This window comes from Pezoporus wallicus, unplaced genomic scaffold (assembly GCF_028554395.1).
Source record: "Pezoporus wallicus isolate ANWC-B61680 ecotype Strahan unplaced genomic scaffold, APGP_CSIRO_Pwel_v1 contig_1181, whole genome shotgun sequence".
NCBI lineage: Eukaryota > Metazoa > Chordata > Aves > Psittaciformes > Psittacidae > Pezoporus > Pezoporus wallicus.
The window spans coordinates 5,564,967-5,582,458 of record NW_026641428.1 but is presented as its reverse complement, the minus strand read 5'-3'; the positions used below and the strand labels follow the sequence as shown (position 1 = coordinate 5,582,458).

General features: G+C 39.1%; 1 protein-coding gene across 2 annotated transcripts in view; it reads right to left on the bottom strand.

Moving 5' to 3' along the window:
• The window catches only part of MAP3K20 (mitogen-activated protein kinase kinase kinase 20), a 90,819-nt gene that overhangs the window by 39,116 nt on the left and 34,211 nt on the right, over positions 1 to 17,492 (bottom strand). For both annotated transcript variants that reach the window (XM_057423809.1, XM_057423810.1), the window contains exons 4-9: positions 17,177 to 17,278; positions 16,348 to 16,413; positions 15,351 to 15,379; positions 15,110 to 15,247; positions 8,935 to 9,021; positions 5,282 to 5,356 (exon numbers count right to left, since the gene is read on the bottom strand). In XM_057423809.1, the coding sequence (XP_057279792.1) occupies positions 5,282 to 5,356; positions 8,935 to 9,021; positions 15,110 to 15,247; positions 15,351 to 15,379; positions 16,348 to 16,413; positions 17,177 to 17,278 (497 nt within the window). The remainder of the gene's footprint in view (positions 1 to 5,281; positions 5,357 to 8,934; positions 9,022 to 15,109; positions 15,248 to 15,350; positions 15,380 to 16,347; positions 16,414 to 17,176; positions 17,279 to 17,492) is intronic.

Here is a 17,492-nt window from a genome sequence, read left to right as displayed (position 1 = left end):
AATTAAAAGACTAGTAGTAACAGAAACTGGGATGCTGCTTTCTGAACACCACATCCTGCAAGAGGACCCTAAAGGTGTGAACTTTCTTTCTTTCTTTTTGTTCTTCCCACTGAAGAAAAGGTTCGTTTGGTAAGAGTCACTTAAACTAGTGGGACTCAAGCCTTAGCTCAGTCTCCCATATCTATCATTAAACCTGTTGGTATTCAATAAGAGCATTAAACAACATTAATAGGAGAAATAACCACCAAGATTCCTGATTCTAAAGTTTTCCTCAAGCTAAGAAGGAAAATACTGCCAAAAAGAGAAGGCTGGACCCATTAGCAACTAGTAATTAGACAGATGTCCTTTTACAGGTAGTAACCCACACTCTTTAACGTGTGAACAAGTATTTAGCTGCCCATCAAAAACGGGTTTCTGGCCACAGTTCCCCTCTTGCAGATGATGACAGACTTTCCAGAAAACATCTCACTCGGCCACTTCAGGAGCAGACAGGCAAGAAGTGAAGGCTGAGGTCAGACATGGCTGTCTTGCTTGGCAGCTCAGCTCACGTCAGCGGTGCCTGTGCTCTTCTGTCCTGGGCTCACTGACCTAACTGATGGATGCTCTCCGTCCAACACCCACTGTGCTCACTGGTCATGGACAGTGGTTAAAACTTCTCTGTATTTTCTACTTTCTCCTTAGTCCCAAAGGGAAGCTATGAAATAGGATAATAAGTGAAAACTGAAAAAGCCAGTTAAATGTGTCTCTTGAAAGAGCACTGACTCTGTTAGTCTGTTTGACAGACCTCAGACAAGGTTGAGACAAAAGGTTGAAACAAAACGTAGATACATAATAAGGGGATGATGCACATTCTCTCTCTATCCCGCCAGTAATTATACCATTTCTGCTAAAATTACAGATGCCGCAATTAAAACGTGCATTTTAATTTGGAAGCACAAAAACAATTAGGAACAATGCTGAGGTGTCTCTCCCTGGAAGATCCAAGTGATTTCCACATTATAAAAGAAAGACAATTTCTTTATTTTAAATGTCAAACAGCATGAAAATGTGTCAAATGCATAACAAAAAAAAAGACAAGCTCTCTTATACTGTAATGCTGCACTGTTCGGCTGTAACTGGCGGCTTTGTCTGTCATTTTTGGTCCATCTCCATGACTTGAGGCAACGGGCAGCTGGATAAGCTATGCAGATTTTCTTCACACAGACAGCACTTCCCCCAGCCATCATGTGCTTACACAATTTGGCCCCCAGACCAGTGTCCATGGACTGGCAACCTGGGTGAGCCAAGCAGCAGGTGCCTATTCAGCAGCACATTCCTTGCACTTGTTGATACAGTCCCAATGTGGAAACCTGCATTTATGGGGGGGCTGAGGGAGGCAGCAGTCTCCCCCCTATACGCATGATGCCACCAGACCTGCTACGGCTGAGAAACACGTTCTGAAAGAGCACCAACCTCCCTGGTCAGGGACTGTGCCATGCTAGGGGTACAGACCTCAAAATCCATCCCTGGCACCAACCAGAACAGAAAAATCTGGTGCAGTTTAGGGGCAGGAGAACCTTCCAACAGCCCTTCTTGTTGCTACAGCTGCATCTCCTGTAACCACCTCAGTGGGTGCAAACTGTTGAGGGGATTTCAAGACCATCCCAGATGATGAGGAGGGTGCCAGGCAAGAGACAGTGGTTCCCCACCAATACACCAGGATACTGCTACTGCTATGTACTCTCCAACAGACTGGCTGGTGTGTAATGTGCCTGTAATAAAGTAATTCTACCTTCAGGAAGAGATTAAGGGCAAACATCCCTATGCTGCATTAATCACAATGCTTTATGGCTTATTTAGGATTCTCTTATAAAACACTTCCATGAGTTTTGCTTGCTCCTTCTTTCTGGTGGGTGTACTGGAAAGGATAGGGCAGGGCCGACCCTAAGTGATACAGTCAACACTGAACTGGAGTGGAGACAATGACAGAAACCAGGGTTTTACTAAGCACAGGTGAAAGCACCAACTGACCTGGGAGACTCCTCAGCAACACAAACACTCTGGGTCCTACACTACAGGCAAAGGAACTCTTGAGTTGTGCAACTTGAGCTGGAACAAAGCAGTCATGCTGTACTGACAAAGCCTGAACATCTCCGGCTGTGCAATTTCTGTGAACAGCCACCAGCCACCCTGCCAGCTTTGTAGCTGCCAGATTTACAGGTACCAGCTTTCCCTGAAGGCAAAGCTGACAGGAAGACACAAGCCTGCTCTGCCATGTGGGTTTTGTTGGTTTCTTGCCCCTAGGCAAGGATAATTTCAGATTTAATACATGCACGCTAAGTGCGGTCTGACAGCTTGGTTAAAACTGGCAAGAAGCAACTGCTGAAACTGGAAGCCCAAGCTGAGCAGCTTTTTTTGAAAAAAGTCTTATTTTTGGTGGATGAGTGCCTAGCACTTTCTAGAAAGGCATCTCGAGTCAGTCCTTATGAGAGATGCTTAAAATATCGAGGCATAAGTTGCCTTTGAAAACTGTTTCCCTTTATATCTGTGATGCCTCACACAAAAATCTTTAAAATATATGTCCCTCTAGAAATAATTCTGGCTAATGTTTTCAGCTGTTTCCTTCCACTGCACAAAACCAGGATATTTACTCCATATGCCTTTGCTTCCTTGCTGCCTCCTTGCTTCCAGGTTTCCGAATTCCATTAAAAGATTCAGTAATTTATAAACATTTTTGATGTTAAAGTGGGGATAAACTGAGTGAACGGATGAAATGAGAAAGAACCACTCACCTGTGTTTCAAAAGCAAGTATCCCCAGCAAACAAAGGCACCAGTAATGAGTGACCCTGTTTGCACAATTATCTAGTACCCAAGCAAAAGCAGCTTGTTTGGTAGGGATTTTAACATGTGGAAGTAGTTATTTAAGACACTTAGTTACCACAGAGATTGTTCTTTCATAATTACTGACTTAAAACAATTAGTAATTAACATTTTAGTAGAACACTTTGAACAGACTGGGTACTGTTTCTTTCAACTAGCAGAGTTTGAACTGTATAAAGACTACTATTACAAATTCCATGCTGAGCAATGCACTGTGGACACTTTTTGCCACATATGAAGAAATTCTTAAGAATTCAAAGCAAAGTTAATAACTCTGTCCATTCCCATGAGGAAGTTACAGTGTAAGCAGTGCTGCTCTGCAGCAGCTCTTAAAGTGCATTCCTTAGCCCTACAGTAAATGCACATCCCTCTTTTCTCAGGGGTAATCCACTAAAGATACTTCATGCTTTCTGTGGGCTAGAAGTGTGTACCTTAGCGATTGCTTTAGAGCAGCTGAGATCCTCAAGCTCACCCCTGCTTGACCTTCAGTAACTTATTCATGCATCAACTACCTGATTTTCTAAAGCTAATCCTGGCAAAAAGGAAACATTGCACAGAGCAGTATTTTAGAGGAGTGTGCTCCATCTTTTGGCTCATGCTGGCCACACAGCCTTTATCAAGGCATTCTGAGAGCTGCAAGTAGCAATCCTTTCCGAACGTGTGACAGAATAAGTCAGTCACATGCCTAAACTGTGACCAGAGATTACTCTATTTCAGTCATGTGAATAAAGCATTTATAATTGCTTAACAGAAGAGAAGCTGCATGAAAAAGTAGCAAAGAGCAGACTGCCAGGAAAACCCATATAACATGAGATTCACTCTCTACACACATCAGAGACTCCTTTGGGAACAGTGCTCCGAGGAACCAGCCCACACCCAGGTGAATTATTCAGGCAGATAGAATTCAGCCTGCTGCTTGGGCATCCTTCTTCTAAAAAATGCAGATCCCTCCCTCTCCCTGAAAAACAGCAACAGCCTTCTGGACATGTATATGTGTGGCCAGAGCAAGGCAGAGGGCGAGCTGATCTAGTATGTGCTGCAGTTACAGAAAAGAAGCTCAAATAATTCTTATTCTGTGGTATTTGTTAGTGATGCTGATGCTTGGGAGTACTTATTAAAGATACGCAGTTGCCACTGGAAAGTGCTTTTCAGTAATTACTGGCCTAGAACTTACACAGCCTATTTGTATATTCAAAGACCCAAAGCATTTTTCTCCTCTCCCTTTTGAGGAGAGATTAAAGATAGAGATAATAAGAGAATGGCATTTAAATGGGTGTTCACATAGAAAACACATGTTGATAATGGATCTCAGCCTTCTATATCCATTCTGTAGGAAAGCAACACCTCACTTAAAAACAAAGACATTTAAAAGAAAGAGACAAAGAGGGGAAATCTCCTTTCTCATGTTATTCTTCTATGGCTACTCTCTGGTGATAACAAGTTCTAGCTCTAGAGCATCTAAGGGCTATAATCAGTCTTGGGATAAGTCTTGGTCTCTCTGAAGTAGTAGCTAACTTTCTCCTGAGTTTAAAGGAATGAAGTTCTTCCTGGTGTCCTGACTTGAGAAAAAAAAGCATAATTTTCTTTCCTTAACTATCCTTCGCTCTCTCAAATACCTTCATAGGCAAAGGAAATAGATGCTAATCCTTGTTAATACAGCTAGGATGCTCACAGGCTATTTCCAGACATTTTTATATACACCAGGATGGAAGCAGAGTCCATTTAAAGAAGGTAACTCCCATAATCTACAAAAGCTTTCACTAAATACTCTCTTTAATTTCCCTTTCAGTTTATTCTTGCAGGGGCAGGTTAATAGTGACAGTGGTTTGGCTCTTTAACTTGTATTTTTACTGTGTTTGCACAGTTAACCAGTACATTACAGTACTTCTATCATTATATTATTACAGTATAATAATTATAAAGCATATCATTCAAACAGAAAAGATTAGGAAAGGTTTAATGTTAATTTAGACTGCTGTTCCTACCCACATTTTATGGATTAACTTTACATGTTTTCAAGACAACGAAGGCATCAAAATTGGACCTTGAAATATGTAATGCTCACATACATCCAAGAAAGACTACTGAAAGAAAATAGAAAAGAACAATCTTTCTCTTGCTCCAAAATGATTACATCCTTGCTATCTCACCTGTTTACTATCATTGTCTTTAGTTGTCAGGTAAGTTAATAGTAGCACAATTAACTCTTGATTAAAAGAGAGAGACATTTAGGTATAAATATGTAAGCCCATTTAAGAAAAAAAAAAGACATTCTCAACTATCTTTGTGAAGAAATGTGTCTATCAGTGTGCATCAATGGTCAGTTAGCACTGACCCACAAAGAAGCACTAACACACTCACCAAAACAAGGAGCGGGGTGGGAGTGGTGGTGGTATAAAAATCAAACACACATTAAATTACCTTTGAATCAGCATCCCAACATTGGTGCATCAGTTCTGCAAAACTTCTGGGACAACTGCTTGGAATGGTTAATCTCTAATGGAAAGAGAATGTACCAGTTATTGGAAGCATTTCACTTCAAGCTGCTACTAAAAGATTTCCTGTAAGAGCAATGGAATTAGAAGTATTAAAACACTCTTTTTTAACACAATATAAAAACTGAGGATTGAAATATTAAAAAAATCAGATTACTAACACTAGCAAGATACACAATTAATTGACCTATAAGGAAGGAATAGAACAAATGCACAAATGTTGTTCCTTAAGAAAGCTTGGAGACAAGTAAAAACGAGTCAAACAGCTTTTAATACTAAAACATAATAGTTTGTGCAGGTCACTGCAGGCTATTCCAAGATGCCTGTCAAGATAGGTATAATGCATAGCCTGCATTAACTCCTTTCTCCCCCACAGATGATCCAGCCGTACAATACTATAATCACTTCTGATATAACAAATGGCTGAAATATATATTAAAATAAGGGAGTTACGAAGAGTTAAGTAAAGCTCTACATGACACAAGAGACTTCATAAGCCTGTGGTCAGAAGGATTAATGAGGACATGCAGATCTCAGAAAGCACTCAGAGAGCACAGTGAACTCATATAAATACTTCATAATGACTGAAGACAAGGAGTTGCTGGTTATAGCCAGAACCACTGACTACAGAGAATTAGTTTGAAGTTTGTTTGGTTTGCTTTGCTGCAAGTTTTAAACCGTGAAAAGATTCACTCAGCTGTTCTTAGAGGACTTTTAGTTTAAAGACTCTGCCTCCAGACTGGAAAGCCTAAAAGCAAATCCCTTCCCATACACACACATACGGATACTGAAGCCTTTCCAGTTGATTTAAATGTGCATCCCAACAGCACTACACATATAAGGAGATGCCTCTGCTCTCACTAAGGCAGTTAAATGACTTCAGATGTTCATACTAAATTAAAAAATTACATTGATGAGAAACAGTTCCTCAGTGAAAGCGAGGCCAAATATAAGAGGGGTCAAGCTGGAAAAAAGGCTTCTTGTCCTGTAACAGGTGAGAACCAGGTATTACACTTGTGTTCAGACAAGCCTGCCAGGAAGACCCCTTGATCTGTCGTACTGCTGCCATTTCAGAAGCAATGCAGGGCAAGTTGTGGCAAACTGTACCATTATACTATTGCAACTTGACCTGCAAAGCCTCACAAGCCACAGCAGCCAAAGTAAGAGTTAACAAATTCTGCTCCATAAGCATTTGAACCACAAAAACATGAGATACAGAGCCAGGACACTGCAGGAGTATGATTATTACAATAATCTAATACCTTAAGGTGCAAAGCTTTATGTGCAAGAAATACACAGAAATTTGTGCAATGCATAAACAAATTGTACTGGTGCTTGATCTCTGGTTAAATCATTAGCCTAAAAATACACTGGGTAGTCTTGCTACAGTATTTGTTTGTAACCCTCACTGTTACAGGAGGTGGAAAATCAGTTGGAGTCACCATTTATGTGTGTCTCACTTGCGCAGAATGTTATCTGTCATGTAATATAGAGGTAGCAGGTTCCAAAAGTGTCATCTTATAATAAAGATGACGTTTCTCAGTAGTAATTTATTATGAGATCATGCCTAGCATAATCTGAACTCTCATGTTTCTTTTCTGTATTAAATATATAATTATATAGAAACTCTACCAGAATAAAAATAATACTTTGAAATTATGCAGAGAGTCAAAAAAAGACCCATGCAGAATAATTAAAATACACTTCATTTGTTGGGCTGAGGCTTTGCAAAGGGGGATTTTTCACTCTATGCAATTACGGTTTGGCCTCAGTCCCACACTGATTTTAACAAGAGGTTTGCAGTGCAAAAAATTAAGGACTGGCTCAACAGTGATTGAAATCTTTTGCGAACTGGAACCATGCAACACCACCAATGTCAACAGATTGAACTGAGAGCAGAACATGACCCTCACACTTGCTCTGGGACATAGAAACTATGAAGGAAAATCGCAAAAGCTGACTTTTACAAGGCTTATGCTTGGTGTGTTCCCTAAGTCATGGCCAGGAAAAAACCAAACAACTATGTAAGTGCTAATGCCCCCTAAGCTCCCTGGCACCCTTCCAATGAAGATGGTAGCAAGAGACTAGTGGTACCTGGCTGACAAAGGGCTGTCTCTGAAAATGTTACCCCTTAGGTTTCTTCAGCCTTGAGCAAAATAGTTGTCATGTCCACATTTTGTTCATATTGCATTTTACACAGTTCCTTGATCCAGAAAACTGTAGAGAAATGTGTATTGTACCCTCTGACATCTTTCAGAGTATTACTACACCTCTTTGTAACACTCCCAATGCTACTCTGCACTACTTACATAAAACTGCACGTGGTAGGCATAGGAAACAAATACTGTTGATGGAAGGCTTTATGGTTTCTCCTTCAAAATGAGGTATGAGCCTTTTCCTAAACTAGGAGAAAGTGCCTCTTTGTGCCTCCTGCTCTGATAAATGCTGTAGAAGACCACATTCATAGTCCTCAGCTGTTGGGATAGCCCTTCCAACTAATCAGTACATCACAGTATCAGTCACTGGAATTAATCGAGTCCTCCAATAGAAGAAAAAACAGGGGGGTGGGGTGGGGTGTGAAAAAAAACAATAAAAAATATTAAACTAAGAGGAGGAAACCTAACTCTTCTGTTTAACTCTGAAACATTTCTGAGAAACAGTTTATGTAGAATAATAGGAATCTGTATTGTACAGCCACTGCCTCACCATTGTAATGTTTCCCAAGCTTCCACTGTGTCTAGATAGAGGAGGTTTCATCTTTGTGGAGGATTTCCATGCTTGTCTGTGTGTGGTACAGTCACAACTTTAAATGTTTTTTAAATGTAGTTACTGTCTTTGATATCAAGGGACTACGTGTTCAGATATAGGCTCACATGTCCAACTAACTGAAAGCCTCAATTTGTGAGAAGAAGAAAAGCGAGGCTGGGGACACTGTACAAACGGTGTTTACACCACTGAAGTGCTTTTGAAATGGAAAGACTCTGCATGAGGAGGCTTGCAGCTATGCCACAGCCTTGCTGATACCAGTGAGGAGCTCATCTTCAATGTAGTGTTGAACGTAGGTGGCAAAACTGTAATTTCTCTCTTTTTTTAAAACTATTTTTTCTTCTTTTATTTTTGAAATTTTCATCTAAGCGGCAGTTTCTTGTACTATAGTGACTCCTGCTGGGAGAGTTAAGTTGAAGTAGCTGAAGGTCTCTTACAGATATATCAACTCCCGGCCAGTAAAAAGATGTCCTAAACGCAGGAGATGGAGTTAAACTGTTCCCCTACCTTGGACGCAATGGCTTCTTTCATCACTAAGAACAAACCCCTAGGTTTTACAATTGAGACTGAGAAACTAGTACAGTACTTGTACAATTTTTGATCTACAGCATCACGACGTGAAGCTGCAACAATTAGATGTAAAGGGTCCATTCATGAGGAATAACATCACTTTGACCCTTTGTGTTAGCTCCTACTGCTAATCTTTCCATACGCGTGAACTTACTTTCAATTTGAAGAAGATGAAAAAGTCTTTTGCAAAACCCCAATACTGTTTTCTGATCTATGTACCTGAATGTAGAAACGTAGTCTTACCTCGTTTTTTTCCACTACAAGCCAAGCTACTTGTAATCCTTCCAAGCCTTTAAAGGGGACCTCCCTTGTTAGCATCTCCCAGAGAACCTGGAACAGAAAAAAAGAAAAGAATTTTTATTTCTGTACTTTGTATTTTAAATACATTATTAAACCTTGATACAGCACTATTCTGTATCCAATTATCAGGCAACCAGTTTCCATTTGCAGGAACTTGGGCCAGTGTTTGTGTGCAAGATCCTCTCACTAAATTAATTTGAATGTTTCCGCTTTTTCCTCCACAGAAAAAATGAGATGAAAAACTGGGTTGTGTGGGGTGTAATGCCTGCAATTTTGTGAGAGCCATGGAAAATGCTTTTTACTTTCTTTGCACACTATTAAGTTCACATATGGCTGTTGAAACTTGGGAAGACAATGAATTCCTCCTCTCCTTCTAAGCCCCAATAGACACATCTTTGCTTTGTAGTCATTTTGCATTTAAAAATATTTCTATATGATTGCAACTAGTGTTTCTCAGTAGTCAGAATATGATCCAAAAGGTATTCTGCTCCTATGGTATGCATATGAAAACATTAAATATAATTTTCCAAGCAAAACTGTAATTGCTTATCTCAAAGTATGCAATTATGTTAACCTCACCATATAGAAAATTACTCGGTTCTCCTCAATATCTTATAAACACGCTGCCCTTAAATAGGGAATGCTCTCCTATTTCACGTGCCTTTAGCATTTTGGTAGCACAGTATCCAAGAATCTAAGCTACTCTGTAGAAAAGAGTTTGGCATCACCCAAAAGGCTTCAAGTCAATGAATCCAACTTGTTTTTCTGCCATTGGGACTACATACAGGAGTTCAACCAAATTAACAGGCACTTTGTACCTTCACTTGAAAATGTCTCTTTATTCCCCCCCCCCCTTTATTTTTTTTAAATCAGAACCTTTCTATACTTATCATTACAAATACCTACATACAGACTTTTTCTTCTGCTCATATACTAAGCATAACACCAGAAAAGACATTATTTATGACATTATTTACGTAGGATCTGACCAAATGCATTACGATTCTTATACAAGACTCTATATCCAAGTCTCTATATCCTCACTATTTGGGTTAGCACCAGGCTTATTCCAGCTATATCATATTGAATGGATTCTGGCCAGCTAGGAAAGAAAATGCAAGAATATTGGCAGATGCAGCTCAAGCAGAAAAAAACGCAGAGTTGGGCATTTAATCAAATGAACAGGGTACTACATGAGTAGACCTATTAGACTAATTCTGTTTGAGTCAAAAGACTGATTAGTAAAGGTAAAGGTATCTTGGCAAAATAAGTAAAAGGTCAGTTCTCCTGAGAATAAGACAAATATGGGGAAAGCTATCATAGAGGTATTCAACTACCCTGTTTGTCTCAGTTCATTCCTTTTAGAAGGAAAAAAGGCACCTCAATTTGTAATGCCAATTATCACCTCTCTACCAGTAGAGAAGGAAATTTAACTGCAAGAGAAGGAAATAGTTTGGCCGTTCCATGTACTTCAGACAAAAAAAGAGTGTACAAAACAGCCAGTTTAAAATAAAAGCCTCTGGACCAAATCTAACTTAGAGTTTAACAGCCTTGAAGAACCACATCATCTGTGTGGCTGTACCATGAAACCACAGAGAAGAAACTCAAGTCTGAACATCAGACAGAGCAGTATCTAAATACATCTTCAAGCAAAGAACATAATGAAATACGAGTTAAATGTCTCCAAAAGCCCTGAGCTGGAAAACTCTACTGGTCTGCTATCTCTCTTTCAGAAAACTGTAAATATTAAGGGTTGTCTTGTTTCATTCATGCACACAAGTTTGTGCAGAACATTTGCATTGAATTCCTTTATCATGACACCTTTAGTGTTTATTTTAACGGCCTGTACAGATCACTGCCTTCCTAAACCAAGAGTGCTAGTTTAAAACACTTCAAGACTGCACATAGTTCAAAAGAAAAACAGCAATCTGACACAATATGAAGAGTTTTTCTTAATGGATTATTTTTTTACCAATAGTAGAAGAAAAGATACAAAACTGGGATGTCAGAAATCCTTGTATTTAATTGTATGGGTTTAGAAAATATTCTAATAACAATGCCAACTTTGTATTTGGGCCAATGGTACAGATAAAGCCTTTCTGTCTGTCGTTTAAGCCCAGCCAGCAACTAAGTACCACCACCAACATGTCTCTTACATTCAGTTTTATAGGAGCTTTAACCCCATCTCATGAATTAGCTACCCTGAATCATCAGCTAAGGTGGATGATTGCATTATCAGACTTTTAAAAAAGGAGCAAATGGGTATCTTCTATATTCCCATTTGACTTTTCCTATTCCCAGGGTCATTCAGCAGCAGAAATACCATTTCAACCCGACTTACTCCAGCCTCTCTGTTGCAAGATATACTCTGTTCATTTTTAGAGCTGGCTCCCCAGCTCACTTCACATGGAAATCAATCTATCCTCCGTTTCTGGTGTAATTTAATTGAGACTGATATTTCCCCTCCCATCTCAGATGGTAAGGATCACCTGCCTCCCTGATCACATCACATCCCTATGATGACAGACAGCAGGTGCTCACAGAGAAACATCCAAGCTAGATACAATGATGGAAAACAAAGCAAGATCATTTAATGTACAGGTTTGTAAGCTGTGGCCTCTGAAGATGTTGGACTTCTCTTTACACACAGAGAAACAGAGAGACAAATGTATGAATATTCATGCTATACATGAAGCCGAGAAGAAGAATTAAATGGTCTTCAGAAAAAGCTTATACCCACACTTCTCTCAGCTCAGCTGTGCAATTCAATTCTTACCCTCTCAACTATGTGACAATAACCAAAAGGAAAAAAAAAACCCAAACCAACAAAACCACCGCACCCCCACTCCAGTGCAAAGTCAATAAAGATTCAAAGTACGATATAAGAGAGGGAACATCCAAATGAGTAACTTCAGGAAAAACTCTGAACATCTTCACTGAGAAAAGGAAATATTTTCTCAGTAGGAAAGTGTTCACAGATGAGGGTCAGGAGCCACAAAATTAGCAGAAGTACAGCATGAGCAGAAAGTGTTGCTCTCTTAAGAGGTACTGCCCTTAGGCATCAAAATTAGGTCAGTCTTCTCTGCATCGATCCAAGTGGAAGTTAAAGATCCCATAATTCTTTTCAAAAAGAGTAAGGGATAACCCCTGGGGCTGGCCAACATTCCCTCTATAAATAACGTATGTTCTCATAGCTAAAGCAATGTATGAGCTATTGCTAGGAGCATAACAGCTGCTACATTTAAAGGGAGTCTCTATGCTACCAATAGCCAATTAATGGTTTTACTTTTTGTTCTTTTAAGTGTTAAAATAGTTCAGCTGCATTACATAAGCTTTCTACAATTAAACACATTTATACTGATACACAAGCACACACTGCAGTTTTGTTTTGCAGTGCACGACAATTTTGCAGGCGTATTTTGACCATATATCTTCATGATTTCAAGACAGCTTTTAGAGCGAACATTATCATTCCACATACACTTTCCTATCTGGAAGAGATATAAAAGGAATCGGTTTTGAGCAACATACACAATGACATGTGAGTCCATTTCTGGGTTGATCACTTGAACACTTGGTGTCTGTTGTTTAGAGTATGGATTTGCAAATGGTTTAAAAAGGAGAATCACTGCATGGCTGAACTAAAGTGTAAGACGTGTCTTTGTGTTGTAATAAATCTGGAACATTTAGCTTTAACATTTCATGGCAGTATTACAAATTATTTACTATATATCTCAACGAGAATATATGGACCTGTTTAACTATTCATGAAGAGCAGGACAAATTAATCCGAATGTTAGCTATAAGCATCTGCGCAACTGTTCAGAAAGAGGAAAATTCATTTCAGCTGAGGAGCAATTCAGACCTATGAGGCTGCAGAAGGACTTGGACGCTTCATGGAAAAAAGCCCTTGCACACCTTAAGCAGAATATTTAACATCGCAGACTGGTTTGGAGAAAGAAAAGCCAGTCAGGAAAAAAAGACAGCAGAAAAGATACTAAAGACAACCACGGGAAAGGCAACATATGTTGCAAACAGAGTATCTATTCCTAGCATCTTACTAGTTTACATTTGAAAGGATTCTGTTCTTTGTTAACAGGACTTTAACTGAAGAAAAGCAGATTTGTCTCTCTAGCACAAAAGCTGCTGGTAAGTGTTATACTTTGAAAAGAGATTCTTTAAACTTTGTTTTCTTAGATGATAATAATTTGAAGAAACAAAAATACTGTTTCTAAGATTTTTCTGTTTTCTAGCTAATTCTCTGGCAGTCTAACACTTATTATAGGGAGATTCCAACTTTCAATGTTATATTCGCACAATTTCTTGCTGGTATAACCCCATTATGTCTCATCAACAGAGAACTTGGGCTACCGCCATTCTTCATTTCTACCCCTGTATCTCCTCAACGATGGTGTTCCAAGACTGGAGTTATAAAAAGACAAATTCATTCCTAACTGCTTATGAATTCGTAAGTTTTTACCCACAGTAGAATACATTAGTTCAAAACCAATATACTAAAAAATGTGGGTCAAATATTATTAGGCATACTAAAGTAGCACTATACACACATAACAGCATTAAAATATTCTAGTAATACTGAGCTGTTTTCATGTGAGGGCAGTTGAGTTTTACTTCCAAGCACAGAGCTGTCAAAGGATCCTTACTTTCTGGACACGGAAAAATAAACTATGTGTGACATACTGTTCCCAAGGCTCTGTTAATACTTGACAGGATAAGATATTAAACAATTTCTTACCTTCTCCCACTTCTAGAACATTACTTAAAGTCAGTTCAAATCAAGATAACTATGTGAGCAGTTTGAACTCTAAGACCATGTTTGGAATTTCTCCTCTAACGTTTTTGCTTTGTTTTGAAACTGGAATGTTGCCCTTCAGTGGATAATATGTGAGTGCTTCCAGTAACAGTTTACATTAACATTTACATTTGTTAGCTTATGTTCTCTTACTGTTTGTGACCCAGTTCAGTTAAGCAAGCAAGCATTTTGAATCTGCCAATACAGGCTTTTTCTCCCTCCTTGCAAACCTTTCATTTGCAAGCAATGGCATATCATTTCTCTTTTTGCTTTTCTCTTCACTATAAACAACCGTTTGGCAACAAGTTTAAATCATCTTCCACTGGGACATCAGCTTACCTATGTACAGCCACAGGTGCTAGCTTAAAACCATAGCGTCAGCCCACATGTATCTCCTCCCGTCCCTTAAAGAGGCAAAGCTTGACAGGTACTGAAAGAACTCCTTCCTCATTCCGCCACCCATCACTGAATCCAAACCCCAAAACAGTTAATACTCAGATATGCATGGAAACTACAATCCCAACTACAATCCTTTCCTTCACCTCCCCACCCCCAAAAAAAAGTATTCATTACTATTCTCTGTCAGAGAAAGGCTATGGGGCTAGGCATGCAATTGGTCTGCTCACAGTAGGGCTGTTTCTAGCCTATTTTGTATTGCAGAGCAAAGCCAAACGAGGATTTAACTGTGGACGAGTGAAATAAGTGACATTACTGTACCTGCAAACCTGACATTTTGACGAACTATAACTGATTGTTCCCCCTTCAGAAAAATGGCACATCAGTGCTGGTCTTTCTAGATTTTCAGATGAGGCCTCTACCTACACAAGGGGTGCAGTCTCTATTCTCACAACTAATGATAGCAGGGTTTTTTAAACAATAAAGCATGGAGAAGCAGTTTACTTTTCAGTAACACTCCATTTTATGGAAAGTGGAATCCTAATAATTTCATCCTGTTACACACCTATCGCAAGACAACCCTTTTCTGTTCCACTAAAAAATGACAGGTTTAGATTTATGATGCAGATTATTCAGTGGCTCCTGCAAACCTTCAGACATATGCTGAATACCTGAGGTAAAGCATGCACTTTCCACACTGGCATGCTGCTAATCTAATCAGATAAGGATCTTACTGGGCAAGGCACCGTTCTTCCTTTCGCTTTCAAGAATGTAATTTTAAATTATGGCTCAGTCTTTTAAAAGAGTGTGGTATTTTTTGTTGTTCTTTAGAATTGTTGCTCTTACATCACATAAATTCTGTCACACTAGAGAGCCACTACTAGACACAGGGAAATGAGAGGCACTCACCACTCCATAAGAGTATGTGTCACATGTTTCAGACACTGGGAGACTTTGGATAACTTCTGGGGCCATCCATGGAAAAGTGCCCACTAACGACATGTGTGTTGTATGGGAGTGGAACCTTGAGGCACCAAAATCACAGATCTGGCAAAAAAATAAACAGATATTAGAGTTTCAATGTCATTTACTAGGCATCAAAATACTGAGTCAAGCAGCATCTCTCCACAAATAATTAACGTGTTCATACCTTTAATACACCATCGGCAGCTATAACAACTGAAAATGAAAAAACAATAGGTTACAAGAATGCTATTAGAAACAAAGACAAAACATTTTCACAGCAAAAGGCTTTGGTTTTTATCAAGAAAAATTATCCTACAGTGAGCCAGCGCTTGAAGATGCACATATGCGTGATTGTCCTGGCTTCTTTAAATGGCTTTAGATAATGTTTGCTGAATACCTGCAAGCCTCTGAACAAATGCAAAACCTTTCAGACCTTACTGAGTTCAAAGTGAGCAACATGACTATTGCTGAAATACAGATAAACTCCATCCTCCTCAATTTAGTTATGCTTAACAAGAAACTCTCTGAAAGATTCATTAATAAAAGGAGAAAACTTACAACTGTGGTGAGATCTAGACTTTTCTTGACTATAATCTCCCCATGTGCATGACTAAAATCTGTTTCCCTCCTATCCCACTACCAGTGGTCAGAAAAGTTTCAATTAAAAGGCAATTTAAAGCAAATTTCATAAATGGTTGTCAACCACCAAGTGCAAACTAACTAGTGCAGTTCCACTCATATTACTCAAAAGCGCGACTATCTGTCAAACATCAAAACAGGCCATAGTAAAGACAAGATTTTCAGATAAGAAATAATAGGCCTTATCCAGTCTATTTTGTCTGGTGTCTACCAGCCTTTCCCGGTACTCATCCTTTCCAAATAGAAAAATGAAGTGAGGAGTGCCCACGCAACATCTGACAGATGGTAAGATGGGTACAATCATGATCAGCAGGACACTACCTGAAAGAGCACTCCACAGTGCTCTGAAGGACTCCAGGGACTATAATAAAGCTCAGACAGGTGCAGGATTTGGAGGAGTCAACAGGCCTTTCTCGGCTTCAACAAGAGCAGCTTTATGACAGCCAGTGCATTAGTTCTAGTTGTTCACAAAGCTCAGGTACAGATTTAAATGCTACATTAACAAGTAAAAGCAGAGTGTTTTCAGTGTTTTGCTACTTTACCATTCCTGGACTTCAGATCCCTGTGGATTACTTTGACTGGAGCTTCCATGTGTAAATAGTGCATTCCTACACAAAACAAGGGAACAATCTTGTTAGGCAGGCTGTGCATGGCCATCATGTGTCAGTAGTCATATTTTCTGGTTCCCACTAATTGCACTCATTATGAATTGGCATACCTGTATGCCATGTTGACATGCTGCAGAAGAAGCAAAGCTTCCCATAATCTACTTTGAATAAAAATACTAAGCAAAGCTCATATATTATTCAGAGAATCTACATGGGCAATGTTTATGCTTTTTAATATCTTATTTAGTGTAAGGTGGTGTCTACACAGGGAACCCAAGATGTTAATTTACTGTTTGTTCATTAGTCTACACTAATTCTTGTGTAGTCACAAAGAACACAATGGATAAAACAACTTGTTTTGCATTTTTATATGGAGAATTTCAGTATGTTTGCTGAGAATAAGCCCTTAGCTTCCTTAAACATCTCAATTCAAATCAAATATAAGGATAATTATGCACTTTCCCTCATAATTACTCTACATCAGCAAAATTATCCTCTAGGGACTTAGGGGCAAACCAGAAGTAAAACTGGCTCACAGAAGCCATTTTCATTCCATAAATTATTCTGGATTGATAATAACCAAGGAACATATTAAAAGGCGCTGTGACTGGGGTTTCTTTTTTTTTTTTTACATATGGTTGGATGACTTTTTTGTTAATTTGAGCAAGTACAGGAAGGCTTTCCTGACTTCATAAGGAAAGCATCTCCAGCTGTGCACTTTGCTAGCTGTGTGGGCTAATTATGCACTGCTCCTCTTGCTTACCTTTAGCTATGTCAGTTGCCCAGGTCATGATATGATCCATATCCATCTCTTCACTTTTGTTACTATTAATGTAATCAAACAGCGAGCCAGCAGAAGCATACTCTGTTAAAAAACAACAACAAACAATCTCAAGAGACATTTTAAAACACTGCACCTCAACTGAAAGTTCTACTGAAAACTGTGCCAGTTCCAGAAAGCAGTCAACCTCTGGCTTAATGACAAAGAATTTAGGTTCAGCAGCTAATACTATTAGTAGTGTAGTAAGAGAGTTGTAGATTGTTCTGATTATCTCAACACAATCTACTACTAAGGGAAA